Source organism: Onychostoma macrolepis, chromosome 04 (assembly GCF_012432095.1).
Source record: "Onychostoma macrolepis isolate SWU-2019 chromosome 04, ASM1243209v1, whole genome shotgun sequence".
NCBI classification, from domain to species: Eukaryota; Metazoa; Chordata; class Actinopteri; order Cypriniformes; family Cyprinidae; genus Onychostoma; species Onychostoma macrolepis.
Genome location: NC_081158.1, coordinates 17,443,422 through 17,463,633, shown reverse-complemented (window position 1 = coordinate 17,463,633; position 20,212 = coordinate 17,443,422). Strand labels below are relative to the sequence as shown.

At 40.9% G+C, this 20,212-nt stretch overlaps 1 protein-coding gene and 1 pseudogene across 6 annotated transcripts in view; both read left to right on the top strand.

Annotated features, from left to right (window-relative positions):
- Positions 1–18,366, top strand: part of LOC131539507 (uncharacterized) — a 33,298-nt gene extending 14,932 nt beyond the window's left edge. For all 6 annotated transcript variants that reach the window (XM_058774126.1, XM_058774123.1, XM_058774124.1 and 3 more), the window contains one exon: positions 3,279–18,366. In XM_058774126.1, the coding sequence (XP_058630109.1) occupies positions 13,194–14,402 (1,209 nt within the window). In that variant the 5' untranslated portion in view covers positions 3,279–13,193 and the 3' untranslated portion in view covers positions 14,403–18,366. The remainder of the gene's footprint in view (positions 1–3,278) is intronic.
- LOC131538518 (uncharacterized) lies at positions 93–3,512 on the top strand (annotated as a pseudogene).
- Positions 18,367–20,212: the final 1,846 nt, after the last annotated feature.

The following is a 20,212-nucleotide window of genomic DNA, read 5'->3' as shown; positions in this document are numbered from 1 at the left end:
AGTTGCAATTTCTTGAAACTCCGAGGTTGTTCTTGACTCTGTTGGGGTTGAGAGAGTCCTCTCTCCCAAGTAAGCACATGGCTGGGTGTAAAATGGGGCCTGCTGGCCCTGTGGGCCGCAATCCAGAGATGAAAATGCAGAGACTGCCGGGAGCGGGGAGAGAGAAATGCCTGAGCGAGGGCATTTCCATGATGGGGCATTCCAGGGTTGAGTGAAGATGAACTCCAGTGGTATTAGTCTGACTCCTTGTGGTCAAGAGCCATCTCCCCAGGCTAGGGAGATCGCACACGGCTCTATATGTTGGGCCTGCCAGGTACGCCCGCACCAGCTCAAGCCCTCCGCGAGTCACTCCAGACGGGCAGCAATCGGAAGATTTGGCAGAAGAGAGGGAGGGACCTGTGGGTGAGCCCTTTAAAGTCAGGGAAGAGTCACACCTTTCAGGATGGGCTTGACCAATGAGAAAGGCTGAAAGGGGGGGTTACGGAAACACACATGGAATTCTATGAGGAGTTGGTGTACACCAAAGTATCCGTCATCAAATGAGCATTAATTTGGTAGGAGACACGATATAGGTGGGGTTACATTAACTAGTACTTCACTCATAAAGCATGCATACAACAAAATACAATGCAAGAGACACCATACAAGACAACATGCACACAATGTCCTGGGATGCATGTTTATTCGTAGAAAGGTTTGTCTATAAATGAAAAGGAGGAAAGTTCTGTTTTTAATGGGCAATGCGTGGGTTTCAGAAGGGTCTGTTCTTACTGCACTTCGCATCTCGTATACTTTTGAGCAATAAAACAGTCTTATGGGTCTAAGGGTGCTCTTTCAGGAGAAGGGTCCATAGACCCTCACAGTTTGTTTGCTGAATGAGAGGGTTTCCTGGATTATTCATTAAATATAATGACTAAATATGTGTCTGATTGGTCCAAATGCTACATCTATGTGCATTTGTATTCACATATTTATATATTTTATATTTTAATTTTAATTTTATTTTTATTCATGACTTAATCTTCATTACTGAAATGCTTTAGACTTGCAAAGCATTGCTCTCTTTTAATAACATTCCACTGTGTTTTAAAGATCATGTGATGCATGGCGAATGTTAAGAGTTTCCAAATGATGTCTTGTCAAAGTGTGTGAGAGAGATTTTATTTTAAATGATTCAAGCATTCCCACATTAAATGATTGAGTTTCAAGGAAAAAATGCAAGTGCACCACCTTTGTCTAAAATTTTTCACAGTGTTTGTGTGCCTTGCAATTTCCGTGGTTAATTTATTTTGCTTCATTTATTTTTCTGTTAACTCAAACTATTTAGTTCCCCTTCAGGAACTCGAGCTGTGTCGAGAAACGCTTTGGGAACCCACTGTGCCATACTATCAAGTCCCTGCCTGTGTGTGTATCTCACGAGCACATCACGACGAGAGGACTTGGGACCCTGGGGTAGATGCCAGGTCCAGGTTATAGAAGTGGACAAATGTGTGCGGAGAGGACCAGCCCACCGCAGCACAAATATCCTGCAGGGCCACGCTTCTTCTCCTGCTATTGTTGTTTGCACTGTTTGCCACATGTACAGTTTATCTGTCTCTGTCAGCAGCGAGGGACTCACATGTGATAAATGCAGGGAAATAGTTAGGCTGACAGAGAAGGTTTTAGAACTAGAGACACGCAACCAAACTTTAGTTGAGGATAGTAAGAATGTGAAGCTGTAGATACTGCTTTGGATGTGACTAGCTCAGGGAGTCCTGTACATTGTTCGGTTTCGGTTGAGCCCGTGCAGCAGGGCAACTGGGTGACTGTGAGGCAGGCTAGTCGCGGGTCAAAACACCACTCTTCCGTTCCGATCAAAACATCAAACAGGTTCTCCCCACTCAGTGATGCACCCACTGAGAAACCTGATGAAAGTGCTCTAGTTATTGGCGATTCTATTGTATGGAACGTGAAAATAGAGACACCAGCCACCATAGTCCATTGTTTACCAGGAGCCAGAGCGCCTGACATCTTGGCAAATTTAAAAGTGCTGACTAATGCTAAACGTAAATTCAACAAGATTGTTATCCACGTCGGCGCTAATGATGTTCGACTTCGCCAGTCGGAGATCACTAAAAATAATGTTAAAGAGGTGTGTGAGCTTTCAAGTACGATGTCAGACACTGTAATATGCTCTGGTCTGCTCCCTGCTTATCGTGGCGATGAGATTCATAGCAGACTGTTGTCACTCAATGGCTGGATGTCTAAGTGGTGCCCGCAAAATAACATAGGCTTTATAGACAATTGGAAGAATTTTTGGGGCAGACCCCAAAAGAAATGGTGTTCATCCCTCTTGGGGTGGTGCCGCTCTTCTCTCTAGAAATATGGCACATAGTCTTAGAGTTCGTACTTGACTAACTGGGGCCCGGGTCAGGAAGCAGACAGATTGGCTAAACCGATCGTCTGCTAGCCGCCTCACGTCACAGAAGTCAGTTAACTCTCAGCACATAGAAACTTTTTCACCTAGATATCACACTATAGAGACTGTGTCTGTTCCCCGAACTAGAAAATACAGAAAACATCCAAACCAAAGTAATAGTAACAATTTAATTGATGTTCAACAAATAAAAAAACTATATAATACAGATAAACACATGATAAAGCTTGGCTTATTGAATATTAGATCCCTTTCTTCAAAAGCACTTTTTGAGTGGCTAAAACCAGATGATTACATTACTTTAAACGAGTCTACACCCCAAGATTACTGTTACAAACATGAACCGCGTCCAAAAGGTAAAGGGGGAGGTGTTGCTACAATTTATAGCAATATTTTCAGTATCTCTCAGAGGTCGGGTTTCAAGTATAACGTATAACGTTATCTAAAGAAACAAGTATTAATGATAAGTCCCCTGTGATGTTTGTACTGACTACTGTATACAGGCCACCAGGGCACCATACACACTTTATTAAAGAATTTTCTATCGGAGTTAGTGCTGACTGCAGATAAAGTCCTAATTGTTGGTGATTTTAATATCCATGTTGATAATGAAAAAGATTAGTTGGGATCAGCATTTTTAGACATTCTAAACTCTATTGGTGTTAAACAACACGTGTCAGGATACACATAACACAATAATACGCTTCAATTATTCAAATCCGTTAAAGGATTGTTAGGCTGCATTAGTTGGATCAACCGGAACCGGGAACACTCCCCATAACACACAATGTACTCGTTACATCATAAGTAGAATGGCATCTACGCTAATATTTGTCTGTTTCTTTCTTATTCTGTTTCTCAGTCCGTATCCGATCAGATGGTGGATCGGCACCAAGAGATGATGTCTACAGCCCTGATTGTCAGCGGAGACCAGGACACCCAGATGAGCCCCAGAGACATATCCCCAGTGAAGACCTTGATTAAAATACAATAGAACTAAAAATATAACAAAATAACTAAAAATATAATAAAATACCTAACTGCATAATACTATTATTGTTAGAAATTGCAACAAAATAAAAAATAGAAATATAAACCTTTGAACTGCGGGTTTCGTCTGGCCAGAGGAGAACTGGCCCCCCGACTGAGCCTGGTTTCTCCCAAGGTTTTTTTCTCCATTCTTTCACAGAGGGAGTTTTGATTCCTTGGCGCTGTCGCCTCTGGCTTGCTCAGTTGGGGACACTTAATTTCTAGCGATTATCGTCGATTTGATTGCACAGATACTATTTAAACTAAACTGAGCTAGACAATGACATCTCTGAATTCAATAATGAATTGCCTTTAACTGAAAATTGAGTGTTTAATCTTATCATTATACAAACCCGATTCCAAAAAAGTTGGGACACTGTACAAATTGTGAATAAAAAAGGAATGCAATAATTTACAAATCTCATAAACTTATATTTTATTCACAATAGAATATAGATAACATATCAAATGTTGAAAGTGAGACATTTTGAAATATCATGCCAAATATCGGCTCATTTTGGATTTCATGAGAGCTACACATTCAAAAAAGTTGGGACAGGTAGCAATAAGAGGCCGGAAAAGTTAAATGTACATATAAGGAACAGCTGGAGGACCAATTTGCAACTTATTAGGTCAATTGGCAACATGATTGGGTATAAAAAGAGCCTCTCAGAGTGGCAGTGTCTCTCAGAAGTCAAGATGGGAAGAGGATCACCAATTCCCCCAATGCTGCGGCGAAAAATAGTGGAGCAATATCAGAAAGGAGTTTCTCAGAGAAAAATTGCAAAGAGTTTGAAGTTATCATCATCTACAGTGCATAATATCATCCAAAGATTCAGAGAATCTGGAACAATCTCTGTGTGTAAGGGTCAAGGCCGGAAAACCATACTGGATGCCCGTGATCTTCGGGCCCTTAGACGGCACTGCATCACATACAGGAATGCTACTGTAATGGAAATCACAACATGGGTTTAGGAATACTTCCAGAAAACATTGTCGGTGAACACAATCCACCGTGCCATTCGCCGTTGCCGGTTAAAACTCTATAGGTCAAAAAAGAAGCCATATCTAAACATGATCCAGAAGCGCAGGCGTTTTCTCTGGGCCAAGGCTCATTTAAAATGGACTGTGGCAAAGTGGAAAACTGTTCTGTGGTCAGACGAATCAAAATTTGAAGTTTTTTTTGGAAAACTGGGACGCCATGTCATCCGGACTAAAGAGGACAAGGACAACCCAAGTTGTTATCAGCGCTCAGTTCAGAAGCCTGCATCTCTGATGGTATGGGGTTGCATGAGTGCGTGTGGCATGAGCAGCTTACACATCTGGAAAGGCACCATCAATGCTGAAAGGTATATCCAAGTTCTAGAACAACATATGCTCCCATCCAGACGTCGTCTCTTTCAGGGAAGACCTTGCATTTTCCAACATGACAATGCCAGACCACATACTGCATCAATTACAACATCATGGCTGCGTAGAAGGATCCGGGTACTGAAATGGCCAGCCTGCAGTCCAGATCTTTCACCCATAGAAAACATTTGGCGCATCATAAAGAGGAAGATGCGACAAAGAAGACCTAAGACAGTTGAGCAACTAGAAGCCTGTATTAGACAAAAATGGGACAACATTCCTATTCCTAAACTTGAGCAACTTGTCTCCTCAGTCCCCAGACGTTTGCAAACTGTTATAAAAAGAAGAGGGGATGCCACACAGTGGTAAACATGGTTATATACATAACCTAGGGACGATTTCTTCTTTTATCATGACATTTAGTCATGTAGATACTGGATTTAATCAATTTCTGTCCACAACAGAATTTGTTTCATGCACTGTGAAAGCCTTCTCCTTTTGGGTCGCACTCCTAACACATCATTTTCAGCACCGGCTCTCTTAAAGGAGGAGTACATATACATACAATAATTAATTTCTAATTACGTTTATTTAAATTTAAATAACATATAATTATCCAGCAATAATTATTCTAAAATGAACTAAATATTACTAATATTTAGTCATCATGGCCATAACATTTCCAACCACTAATTATTATTTTGGGAATATTCTAAACTATGAAAGACCTAATTACGAAATTACCTAAATTGTAACTGCGGCTTGCAAATATGATAGTCAGCAGAAGTGAGAAAAAAGTATGTATAACATTTTAAGTATGAATATTTTTCTTACATAAAAACATTGATTCGCTACAGGAGGCCTTTATTCAGTTCCAGCATGTGTTCCTCAGGGGGGACTTCTTTCCCTTCTGCTTTTTGCCATCTGCATAAACAGCTTGGATTTATATCTGCCACCTTCGGAAATTCCTGTGAAATATGCAGATGATCTAACAATCACAGAGTTTCTAATGGGATCCTTACCTGGGCTCACTCAGAAGGCCTTAGATTCTGTAGCGGAATGGGGACAGGAATTTACATTGGTGTTGAATGCAGCTAAGACTGTGGATATGGTAATTAGTGCCAGGAGAGATGACAACATTCCCTACCCTCCCTCTCCTGTTATGTCAGGACATGCAATTAGTAGAGTTTCCACCTTTAAATTGCTTGGAGTTCAAATATCCACTGATTTGTCATGAGACACCCACATGATTTCGAAAGTACTCCCTAGAATTTACTATCTTTGTGTTGCCAAAAAAGGGGTCTTCCTTGTGATGTTTTAGTACAAGTATACTTGACTTTTATATGGCCAGTTCTTGAGTATGCTAGTCCAGTATGAACTACCTAAAGGTCTCTCTGAGGAGTTAGAGGATCCAAAAGTGATGTTGTCAGATCATAGGTGTTCCAACTTCAACTCTCCCAACATTGAGTGAGAGCCGCGATGAAGCCACCGTACATACTTTTACTAAAATACTCTAAATACTAAGGACACATTTTGTGTGTATCTCTTATCGCTTCAGACATTTGCTCTGTTCGAATGCAAGTGCCCTGCGAAGTGGACATTACAGGATATTCTGCCATGATTCCAATTCGAAGGGAGTGTATATATTCCATTCAAAGGTCATTAAAGTGTACGAAACGTGAATTAAAATTGTATTTATTTATGTCACATTTCACACTTCTCTAGTAAGTTTTGTCTGTGTGTGAATACGCTGCAGGCAGTGGTGTAGCACAAATATGTGAATGAATGTTCTGAAGAAGCAAATTTCAACAGATTTCCCGGGCTCAATGAGTAGGAAGTAATGAACACTGTGTAGGGACCATGTCAATCGGAACACAGTTCATGCACTGAGCTCACTTCTAACGAACTGGTTATCCGAATCAGGTGTGCCAACTAAGAGAGACATGCAAAATATGCAGAGTGGAGGAGCGCAAGGGCTGGAATTGAGAACCACTGCCCTAGCTGAACTGTGACAAGTGATGTCTGAAGTGGGATCATAATGCCACCCAAAACCAGACAAGACCGAGGTGCAATGCCAGAAGAATAGCCAGGGTTAAGTCAGGAGGCAGCCAGTACTACTGAGTTTCCAGGAACAGTTGATGAGAGTGTGGGTTGACATCATAACATCTACTCTTGCTGTGGGCTCAACAGAGGGAAAGGTGTCAGAACTGGCCGGCTTGATTAAAGTACTCCAGCAGTCACAAGCAGCCCATGACAATAGAATGAACAAGTAACGGTGAAGCAAGACCAGCATTTGCAGAGTATGCAGCACCAATTCCAGCAAATTCAGCACAAGGTCTTTGAGATCCAGGCTGGAGGAGACCGACAGGGAAGTCTGACAACCTCTACAACTGTAAGCCCATGTAGTTAATTAGCTTAAATGGGAATTGTATATAAATAATTACAATTAATTATGATTAATTACAGTTATTTATATCGGCTGACAGTAATAACTGTAGCAGAATTAAATTGCCATCAACAGATCTGTTCGTCCAGCGACCATTCAGTGTAAGTTCATATCAACTCTAAGAAAGGATATTTCCGTGGCCACAGAAAATACTTTCCTAAGTATTAATGCATTAGAGCATGTAGTAAGGATCGAAAATCGTAAAGGGACATTAATTTGGAAGGCAGAACCGGAAACTCATGTAATTTGTGCACACAGCTTTTATTAACTAAGCGCTAACACACATAACTAATCTAAACAAACAAACATACACTCTTCGCGTATATACAAAAGGGGAGCTAAATTGGATGAATGAAGCCATTAGAGAAAACAGAATGCAGTTATGGAAAGAGTCAGTTAACCACCTGAGTAAAACCATCAGCGCCGTTTATAACGGCAGTCTCAGATGAAAGTCTTAATGGTTTCTAGGTTTTGGACTCGCGATCACGTTTTTCCGGGTTGAAGAGTGATGAATTCCACAAGATGTTATTCTGGTTCTGAGGTCCGAAGAGCTTTGGTTGAATGGAAAGTCAAGGCCGCAAGGCCTGGCACAAAACCTAAGTGTCCCGAAGAGTTCTAGCTCACATCCTTTTAGGATCTAACAGAACCGCAGACTGAGATATGTTGGAGCCCACCGGGCACGCCGGTACCGGCTCAGGTTCTCCACACGGGCAGCAGTCCAGAGATTTAGCAGAAGAGCTTTTTCAGAAGAGAGCGGAACTGTGCATGAGCCCTTTAATGTCTGCAAAGAGTCACACCTCTCAGGATGGGCTTGAGCAATGAGAGAGGCTTAATTTCCAAGCGGGAGTTTGGAAATACTGGGGGATTTCCAAACTTTTATGACCCTTTGTCTGAGAGCATGGTAATTTGCAAAGGGGTTGGATTGGAAGTTGGTATACAAACTATTAAAGATTCTTAGGACATTAATATGTTGCATAGGTATCAACATGTAATATTCACTCTCAATTAGATCATCCAAAGACGAATTGATAGAGACCAGACAGGTTACAGATAGAGTGATATTAACTAGTGATCTATCATAAGCATGCATAAAACAGTATATAATACACAAAAACATACAAGAACAGTAATAATATACACAGTGACCTGAATGATATGTGTGTTCATTCAAAGAAAGGTTTTTCTATGAATTAATTAGAGAAGAGTCCATTTTATGGCATAATGCCTTTCCTATAGGAAAGAGGTAGTGAAATGCTCTGCATTTGCATTCCTTTGAGCAATAAAACTAGTGTTATCTGATGGGTTGCCATGGGACTGGGGGCCTGAAGTCCTTGACAGTCCAACTGGCACTGGGTATGTGTATTGGGTGAGGGGTCTGTGACTATTCGTTAATCTAATAACTAATTGATTTGTTAAATCAAATGCAAAATTGTGTGTCTGATTGGTCCAAATGCTACACCCAGTACCAACAGGAGAAGTTACATCAGAAGGAAATATCAAGCCGAGATTACATCCCTTGACAAGAGATGACAACATTGAGCAGTTCCTGACAACTTTTGAGAGGATGGCTACCGCATGCAGATGGCCTAAAGCCAATTGGGCAATAAGACTGGTTCCCCTGTTAACAGGAAAGGCATGCAGTGCCTATGTGGCCATGGACTGATGTTGAGGACTATGATAAAGTCAAAGAGACCATACTTATAAAATATGAGATTAATGCAGAGATCTACCAGCAAAGGTTTCGCTCTTCAGAGATTCTATCAGATGAGACCCCCTTCCCCACCTCCCCTCATTTTCTTGGAGCAATTTATGAGAATGATAAGCCCTGACATTGCAGTGTGGATCAAGGAGCATTATCCAGCCACAGCAGAAGAAGCAGCCAAGCTTGCTGAGAGGTATCTGGCTGCACGCCGAGATGCCCAGTGCAGCTTTGGAGGTCGGAGTCAAAGTAAGTAAGTCTGGGGGTGAGGGTGGTCATGACCAATGCAAAGTGAGTTTTTAATAATTTATTATTATTATTTTTTAATTAAATTATACTAAATGATGTTTATGAAAATATTTTAAAAAAAAATAAATGAAGAAAGTGTACTGTGCTGGGTAGGTTTAGGGGATGATACAGTATAAATATTAAAGGTTCTAAATATAATGTAGAAACTTAAATTTTCTGTGATACAAGCACAAATATACAAATAAATGTGAATAAAACAGAAATTTTTCATGTCTGGACGTATCGGGTCCACAATGGCCCTTATCGTTTGGCCTGTTAAAATATATATATTGTTTTCCCTTTTCTTATTTCGATGTCGCCGGTTCCTCATTACAAAATGCTTTGTTACCTAAAACTAGTGTAAATGTTTTATATTGCGTGTAATTGCATTATTTATTTATTTATTTATTTTCATTTAATAGAAGAAAATAAGACTCGGGATGATTGAATGCGCACACGTACACGTGTGTGTGTGTGTGTGTGAGAGAGAGAGAGAGAGGACTTTTCCAACTTAAACTAAACACAATTTAGATTGAATGGGGTTCCTTGCAAAAGGAGAAATTATTTTTCTCTTGTTAAAATGTAAGAGGGTTTTATTTCTTTGTTTTATTTCCAATTCATTATTAGGAGTGTTATTTAATTATATCTTATAAAAGCAACAGAGTATATGTGTGAATACGCACATTGTGATATGCTCGTATAATCTGTTAAAATGGTTTATTTATTATTTGTTTATTGTCCTTAAATCCAATATCTTTTTCATACATCTCCCATAGAGGGAGAGCCCATAACACCCCGTGCCTTGGAACGCAACCGGACACGTGGTCCGCAGATGGGCAAACCCCCACCGGATGAGCATAAAATCTTCAAAAACATTACCCGACAGCTCATTTATGGTTTTACCACCGGACGGACACTTGTACAAACAACATATCTCATCCCCGGATGTCTTCGGAATTTCACGCATTCCAAATCCTCACATCTGGATCTCATTAACGGGTCAACATGACGTGGGTAGTCGCTATGTGGGTGGGCCGTGTGGGGGAGGGGAAAAGCCATAAATCAATTATATCATAAATCATTTTTGTCACAAGCTATGCCATATTGACTACTAATATAGTCATGTAATGCGGTCAAAACCTGCCTGAAACTACGTTCGCCGTGCGTTTCCCTGAAAATAATTGCACACCTTAGAACGTTCATCAGCCAAATAGATTCAAGCATTCAACGGCCCTGTAGTATAAATGTTTATATGTAACTGAAAAAAAGCACAAATATCAGGGCATATCAAAACTTCTCCAGGGCCCCAAAACCCCCTCAGACCCCAGAGGGTTAAACACAGAAATTTTACAGTTTTAGCCACTAAATGAGCTCATTTCAAATTTGATGCCTGCTACAGGTCTCAAAAAAGTTGGCACGGCGGCAAGAAAGGACTGAAAAAGCAAGGCATTTTGAAAAGATTCAGCTGGGAGAACATCTAGCAACTAATTAAGTTAAATGACATCAGGTCTATAACATGATTAGCAATAAAAGGGTTGTCTTAGAGAGGCAGAGTCTCTCAGAACTAAAGATGGGCAGAGGCTCTCCAATCTGTGAAAGAGTGCTTAAAAAGATTGTGGAATAATTTAAAACAACGTTCCTCAACGTCAAACTGCAAAGGCTTTGCAAATCTTCTACAGTGCATAACATCATCAAAAGATTCAGATAAACTGGAGAAATCTCTGTGCATAAGGGAAAAGGCTGAAGACCTTTGTTGGATGCCTGTGGTCTTCAGGCCCTCAGACGACACTGCATCACTCATCGGCATGATTCTGTCACTGACATTACTAAATGGGCCCAGGAATACTTCCAGAAACCAGTGTCGGTAAACACAATCCGCCGTGTCAGAAAGCCATATGTGAACATGGTCCAGAAGCGCCGTCATGTCCTGTGGGCCAAGGCTCATTTAAAATGGACTGTTTCAAAGTGGAAAATTGTTCTATGGTCAGACGAATCCAAATTTGTCATTCTTGTTGGAAATCATGGACGCCGTGTCCTTCGGGCTAAAGAGGAGGGATACTTTCCAGCGTTCTATCAGCGTTCAGTTCAAAAGTCAGCATCTCTCACCCATGGTATGGGGGTGCATAAGTGCATACGGTATGGGCAGCTTGCATGTTTTGGAAGGCACTATGAATGCTGAAATGTATATAAAGGTTTTAGAGCAACATATGCTCCTCTCCAGATGACGTCTATTTCAGGGAAGACCTTGTGTATTTCAGCAGGACAATACAAAACCACATACTGCAGCTATTACAACAGCATGGCTTCGTAGTAGAAGAGTCCGGGTGCTGAATTGGCCTGCCTGCAGTCCAGATTAGAGGTCTTCACGGAGGACCCGAGACCGGACCCGGGTCTATATTTTAAATGGTCAGCCAGATCGGGTCCCAATCCATTACTTCGGGTCCCTGGTCTATTTAACATTGTGTGTAATACCCGAGTCGATCGGAGAACACCGCACCCGCCAGAGATCAGTGTCAGTTAGCATGCGTGTGTTTTGTAACTAAAAATATAACAAAATAACTAAAAATATAACAAAATACCTAACTACGTAATACTATTATTGTTAGAAATTGCAACAAAATAAAAAATTGAAATATTAACTTTTGAACTGCAGGTTTCGTCTGGCCAGAGGAGAACTGGCCCCCCGACTGAGCCTGGTTTCTCCCAAGGTTTTTTTTTATCCATTCTGTCACAGAGGGAGTTTTGGTTCCTTGCCGCTGTCGCCTCTGGCTTGCTCAGTTGGGGACACTTAATTTCTAGCGATTATCGCCGATTTGATTGCACAGATACTATTTAAACTAAACTGAGCTAGACAATGACATCTCTGAATTCAATAATGAAATGCCTTTAACTGAAAATTGAGTGTTTAATCTTATCATTATACATTACTGACACTATCTTCCAATTTCATACTGTTAAGTTCTTTGACACAATCTGTAAGCGCTATATAAATAAAGGTGACTTGACTTGACTTGTAACTTGCAGTTTGTAAAATTAGGATGAGAAAAGTGTGAGTAGGAAAGAAGTTGACTTTTTTTTTTTAAAACATGCGTTGCCTCAGCCACCAGAAGCAGAGCACGGGCGGAGTTAATGTGATGATTTCGGCTCACATTTAACTAAAACCCACCAATTCACTATCTCAACAAATTAGAATATGGTGACATGCCAATCAGCTAATCAACTCAAAACAACAGCAAAGGTTTCCTGAGCCTTCAAAATGGTCTCTCAGTTTGGTTCACTAGGCTACACAATCATGGGGAAGACTGCTGATCTGACAGTTGTCCAGAAGACAATCATTGATTCTGCTTCCGGCTTCGCTACTGTTCGGACGCTCCTGCTTATTGCTCTGCGCTTCGCTCCCTATTTATGTACTTTTCTCAGATTTCTCTAAGATTTTAACTTCAGCATATCAGCACAGTGCTCAAACAATACAGTTTTTAGAAAAAGAAGACTCTTTGCCTCCCACTGCCAGCAGTTTACATTCCGGAGACGGGAAAACACAGCTGCCTACATTCAAACAGACGGGAAAGAAAATGCCCCTTGTGGAATCTACTTGCTGCATGAACTGCCACAGACTTCTACAAAGGATTGCGGTTCTTGAAACAAAGTTACTTGCTGGACCTCCAAAACAGGTGGAACACACAGCAGATTGTCATCACGGACCCCCTCAGCATACAGCCGGTGAGTCCTGTGAATCTAGTGAATCTCAACAGTTTATACAAAGTGTAGAGGAACAAGCTGATCGACAGACTAATCGATGGCACAAACAGGGAGCGAGACCCAAAGGCACTCGAGACATCAGATTGTCACGAGTATCTCGTATTGCTGCGGTAGCATCCTCTACCCCAGATACGGCTATGACAAGACTTGTAAACACTGGCATTCTACAACCCCCTATACATCTTGAGAATTGATTTGAAGCATTAATGAATGTGGGTGAGGAATCCCCAAATGTGACAAAACATGGATCGAATCAGCCAGCAGCTAACATCGCTACTAACAGGTGCTCATGGTCGAGCAGACAGCGGCACTCAGCTCAGAGTGCAGCCGAGCCCAGGACTCTGATAGTGGGCGACTCTATTATCAGAAACATCAGTAGCAGGACTACAACTACATGCTGCTTTCCTCAAGCAACCGTCTCTGATGTGAACAAGGAACTTCGGAACATTCTGATGAAGCACAAGACTGCAAATCAAATCATCATCCATGTGGGGAAGAACGATATTCGGAAAGAGCAGTCAGAACTGCTTAAGAAGGATTTCAGTGAACTCTTTGAAACACTTCAAAGACTTGAAGTTCAGTCGTTCATCAGTGGACCACTCCCAGCAAGGGGAACTAACATGTTTTCACGGCTGCTTGGGCTGAATACATGGCTACAAAGAACCTGCAGTACAAAAGGAGTCAACTTCATCGACAACTTCAATATTTTCTGTGGCCATAGACAACTGTTTAAACTGGATGGCTTCCACCCAAACAAACTTGGTGCAAGAGTCCTAAAGGACAATATCTATTTCTCCCTCTGTCATTCTTCAGTGGTGTGTGCCAATCCACTTGGCCTCAATGGCACACACACACCTGGACAGAATATGAGTGACCACAGGACTTCCTGTCAGCCTCAGAGTCATCTTGTGGTTGACACATACCACAAGGACATTGATAACACCACGCAGCCAAAACAAACTTTCCTCATGGAAACTATCCCGGCGGAGCCCTGCCCAACGAGCTCTTCACATACAGACTGTGACGTACTACAACAGCTCCAAGACTCAGCACCCAAGGACAACTATCTGGAAAACAGCCAGGGAAGCCAGGACATTTCACAGCCACCGGAAACACCAGAGCCAGAGCCCCGCTCACCAGGCACACTATTCCTCTCTCCAGAATCTCCACTTCTAAGCTTCTCACAGAAAATGGAGGAACTGGTGTATGCTGGGACCAAACTCTCCCACTCGTTCGCTGCAAGCCCCCAGATATCAACTAAAAAACGGCGGGCCCCACAACCACCAAAGACAGCAGGCCCAGCTCTCCCTCTTCCTCCTGTGAGAGCTCTCCGACCGCTGCCACAACACCAGGGCCCAAACCCTCCTCCATCGGCTGTAGGTGAACCAAAAACAACTGATAACAGCTCTCAGTGATATGTGTCGGGTCCCCGCTATATTAGCAGCAACATTCACAAATGTTCACAGAACAAGCGGGAACCCAGTGTGCCTGTAGCCTTCTATATTTCTGTTTTATCACGTGATAGAAAGTCTAAGGCCTTCTCAAGCCATACGGCTGACCCATCTAATCTGCGGCCTATAATGCGTCAATCTGAGATTGCTGTAGAGACAAAATGTAATTCCATTAAGTTAGCATTTTTAAACATCTGTCCCTAAAAAATAAATCATTTCTGATCAATGATTTTATAACCACAAACAACCTGGATTTTATGTTTCTAAATTAAACATGGCTTGAAGACAGCTGCAGTGCAACAGTCCTAAATGAAACAGCCCCTCCTAACTTTAATTTTACAAGTGTCTGTAGGACTGTTAGGAGAGGTGGAGGTGTAGCTGCTCTATTTAAAGATGTTTATCAATGCAAGCAAGTGTCATTTCGTCAGTATTTGTCCTTTGAATACCTAGGTATTGTGCTGAAAGGTGCTCCACGCATTCTGTTTATCATTATTTACAGGCCTCCAAAATACTCTCCAGCCTTTGTTGAAGAGTTCACAGAACTGTTATCAATGAGTTTAACTGTTTTACTATTGCAGGGGATTTTAATATTCACATAGATAATGCAGAAATCAAAACTGCAAAAGAAATTATAACTGTTTTAAACACTTTTGATCTGACCCAGCATGAGCATGGACCCACACACAATCGTGGACACACTCTAGATTTAATCATCAGTAGAGGTCTAAACATTTCATTCACTGTTATTAAGGATGTAGCACTATCTGATCACTTCTGTATTTTCTTTGATATATTGATCTCTGTTACCACTGAATCTAGATCTGTCTCTGTCAGAAAGAGATGCATTAACGAGAACACTATTGCGCCATTTATGAAGGCTATATCTTTAACACCAAGCATTTCTGCAGACTCTGTTGATCTTCTCCTGGATTCTTTTAACTCAAAAGTTAAGAATGTTATTGATGATATTGCTCCGGCAAGGGTCTGCAAGAAGAATGGCAGACAAAAATCACCATGGAGAAAATCAACAGCAGTTCAGAGTATGAAAAGACAATGCAGAAAAGCTGAGCGGATGTGGCGAAAGACAAAACTTGAAATTCACTATAGCATCTATAAAGACAGCCTTCATGCTTTCAATGTGGAACTAGCCACAGCTAGACAGACCTTCTTCTCAAACCTTATAAACAGTAACTTAAACAACTCTCGCACTCTTTTTGCTACTGTGGAGAGACTGACAAACCCCCCCAAGTCAGATTCCCAGTGAAATGCTCTCCGACAGTAAATGCAATGCGTTTGCTTGCTTCTTTTCTGAGATCAATAATATCAGAAAGGAGATTGGCATATCTACTTTTGCAGAGGTCACACAGATTCGACCGCAATTTCAAAAAGTAGTGACTATGTCTGTTTTTGGAGAAATTGATAGAAACATTTTGAAAGAAATAGTACAGCACCTTACATCGTCAACATGCTATCTTGACACACTTCCCACATCTTTTTTCAAAAGTGTGCTTAACTGTTTAGAAGCAGATCTCTTAGAAGAGGTGAACGCTTCACTTCTTTCTGGGACTTTTCCAAACTCCCTGAAAACTGCAGTTGTTAAGCCCCTTCTGAAAAAGCGCAATCTTGATAACACGATGTTGAACAACTATAGACCAATATCAAATCTTCCTTTCATAGGTACGATTATTGAAAAGGTCGTTTTTAATCAGCTAAACAACTACATGAACTCAAATGGATACCTGGACAATTTTCAATCTGGTTTCCAAGCACATCAAAGCACAGAGACTGCGCTTATTAAGATAATAAATGATATTCGCTTCAATTCTGATTCAGGCAAAATATCAGTTCTGGTACTACTAGATCTTAGTGCTGCGTTTGACACTGTTGATCATAACATACTTCTAGAGAGACTGGAAAACTGGGTCGGGCTTTCTGGGATGGTACTCAAATGGTTCAGGTCATACTTAGAAGGGAGAAGTTATTATGCGAGTATAGGAGAGCATAAGTCTAAGTGGACGTCCATGACATGCGGAGTCCCACAAGGCTCAATTCTTGCACCACTCTTGTTTAGCCTGTATATGCTCCCACTAAGTCAAATAATGAGAAATAACCAAATTGCCTATCACAGCTATGCTGATGATTCGCAGATTTACCTAGCCTTATCTTTGACTACAGCCCCGTTGACTCCCTCTGTCAATGCATTGATGAAATAAACTGTTGGATGTGCCAGAACTTTCTTCAGTTAAACAAGGAGAGAACTGAAGTCATTGCATTTGGAAACAAAGATGAAGTTCTCAAGGTGAATGCATACCTTGACTCTAGGGGTCAATCAACTAAAAACCAAGTCAAAAATCTTGGGGTGTTTCTGGAGACAGACCTTAGTTTTAGTAGTCATGTCAAAGCAGTAACTAAATCAGCATACTATTATCTCAAAAACATTGCAAGAATTGGATGTTTTGTTTCCAGTCAAGACTTGGAGAAACTTGTTCATGCCTTTATCACCAGCAGGGTGGATTATTGTAATGGTCTCCTCACTGGCCTTCCAAAGAAGACCATTAGACAGCTGCAGCTCATCCAGAATGCTGCTGCCAGGATTCTGACTAGAACCAGAAAATTTGAGCATATTACACCAGTCCTCAGGTCCTTACACTGGCTTCCAGTTACATTTAGGATTGATTTTAAAGTACTTTTACTCGTTTATGAATCTCTAAATGGCCTTGGACGTAAATACATTGGAGATATGCTCACTGAATATAAACCAAACAGACCACTCAGATCATTAGGATAGAGTCAGTTAGAAATACCAAGGGTTCACACAAAACAAGGGGAGTCTGCTTTTAGCTATTATGCCACCCGCAGTTGGAACCAGCTTCCAGAAGAGATCAGATGTGCTAAAACATTAGCCACTTTTAAATCCAGACTCAAAACTCATCTGTTTAGCTGTGCATTTGTTGAATGAGCACTGTGCTACGTCCGAACTGATTGCACTATGTATAATCACTTTCTATTCTTAAATGTTTAAAATTATTTTTAAATCAATTTTTAAATCACTTTGTTTTTATTGTTGTGATTATTATTATTTTTAATTTCTTGTTATTATTATTATTTTTAATGACTATTTCACTTCCTTTTATGTAAAGCACTTTGAATTACCACTGTGTATGAAATGTGCTATATAAATAAACTTGCCTTGCCTTGCATTGCCTTCACAAGGAGGGTAAGCCACAAACATTCATTGCCAAAGAAGCTGGCTGTTCACAGAGTGCTGTATCCAAGCATGTTAACAGAAAGTTGAGTGGAAGGAAAAAGTGTGGAAGAAAAAGATGCACAACCAACCAAGAGAACCTCAGCCTTATGAGGATTGTCAAGCAACATTAATTCAAGAATTTGGGTGAACTTCACAAGGAATGGACTGAGGCTGAGGTCAAGGCATCCAGAGCCACCACACACAGACGTGTCAAGGAATTTGGCTACAGTTGTCGTATCCCTCTTGTTAAGCCACTCCTGAACCACAGACAACGTCAGAGGCGTCTTACCTGGGCTAAGGAGAAGAAGAACTGGACTGTTGCCCAGTGGTCCAAAGTCCTCTTTTCAGATGAGAGCAAGTTTTGTATTTCATTTGGAAACCAAGGTCCTAGAGTCTGGAGGAAGGGTGGAGAAGTTCATAGCCCAAGTTGCTTGAAGTCCAGTGTTAAGTTTCCACAGTCTGTGATGATTTGGGGTGCAATGTCATCTGCTGTTGTTGGTCCATTGTGTTTTTTGAAAACCAAAGTCACTGCACCCGTTTACCAAGAAATTTTGGAGCACTTCATGCTTCCTTCTGTTGACCAGCTTTTTAAAGATGCTGATTTCATTTTCCAGCAGGATTTGGCACCTGCCCACACTGCCAAAAGCACCAAAAGTTGGTTAAATGACCATGGTGTTGGTGTGCTTGTCTGGCCAGCAAACTTACCAGACCTGAACCCCATAGAGAATCTATGGGGTATTGTCAAGAGGAAAATGAGAAACAAGAGACCAAAAAATGCAGATGAGCTGAAGGCCTCTGTCAAAAAAACCTGAGCTTCCATATCACCTCAGCAGTGCCACAAACTGATCACCTCCTTACCACGCCGAATTGAGGCAGTAATTAAAGCAAAAGGAGCCCCAACCAAGTATTGAGTACATATACAGTAAATGAGCATACTTTCCAGAAGGCCAACAATTCACTAAAAATGTTTTTTTTTTTATTGGTCTTATGAAGTATTCTAATTTGTTGAGATGCACCTGTATAAAAATTAGGCAGTTAAAAATTTAGGCAAGCATAAGATGTCAGCAAGACATATAAAATATTTTATATTAATTTGCAGGACTTGTTTTGTTTATTTTATGGACATCTTCTATATAAAGGCCAGTAAGAGACTATTAATTATTAACTATTAACTTCTCATCCCTTTAATTACACAAATGTCTCATTAAAAACATCTACAAATTGATTAAACTGATCAGAGATCAGGTAAAAACCACAGATGCTGGTTCAATGGTTCAATGGTTCACTGCTGGGAAACCATTGAACGGCAAACCATTGAAATTTCGTAATAAAGCCTCGTTTAATGAAATCACATGACTTTGGCAGTTTGATACATAATACATATTTGATAAATAAAGGTGACTTGACATGCGCTCCAAACCACTGTTTCGAAACAAATGATTCACAAAAGTTTCAAAGCTTCGCGAAGAAGTGCTTTGAAAATGCCCATCACTAACAATGTGTGCACCCTACTTTATATTTAATAAACTACTTTTCTTGTGTTTTTACTCATTCTTATAATAAATAGGGTGATTTAAATAAATATTACAAATATGCTAAACCAACGGTTCTTAATCCTGGTCTTGGCAACCCCCCTCTCTGAATATTTTACGTCTCTCTTGTTTAACACACCTGATTCAAATCACCAGCTCGTAAGAAGAGAGCTCCATGCATGAACTGTGTTCTGACTGACATGGTCCCTACGCAGCGTTTAATGCCCTCTTACTCCCTGCAAATGAGTATTCGGCTTAAGATTACTTCACTTAAAGGTGCTGTATGTAGGATTTTGACTCTACTATAGCATAACAATAAAAATGTTTGCAGATATTTAAGAAACATGCTAAGTTAACACTTGTTTATCTGAAAAACAATGTTACAGTCAGTTATTCTCCTTTGAAAATGTGCATTCCGGCCCGTAATGTCTGTCTTTGTTATGGTTTGTGAAACCCGACCACTGCCAGTTTACCCAATTGTATTTCAGCACCCCGGGTTGCCAGTCTGCGGAAAACACAGCGTATATAGTCATGTGCACTTGTTTCTGTTGGTGTCGTTAATCTGGCAACCTGCGTGTGTGTCAAGTCTGAGGAGGAGGGGCCGGGTGAAAAAAAACCGTCTCCAATATTTTGAATTTGGACTGCAATACCTAGTTCAACCGCTAGGTGTCAATCCTACATACAGCACCTTTAAGAGCACGGATTTGCGCTACACAATACATATACGCATATAAGTTTCTTTTGAACAGGAATCATGACGGAATGTCCTGTGATGTCACCTTTGCAGGGCACTTACTGTCAAATCGAACAAAAGCACTGAAGCGATAAGAGAAACACAAAATGTGCAGAGCGGGCGTCGCGAGGACCAGGATTAAGAACTGCTGTATTAAACCATAAACATTGAAATAACTGAAAAATAATGGTAGAGGCTAAATGTGAGGTAGGCTAAGCATTCGTCACATTACTCAAGAAAGGAACAGTCACCAACACTACTG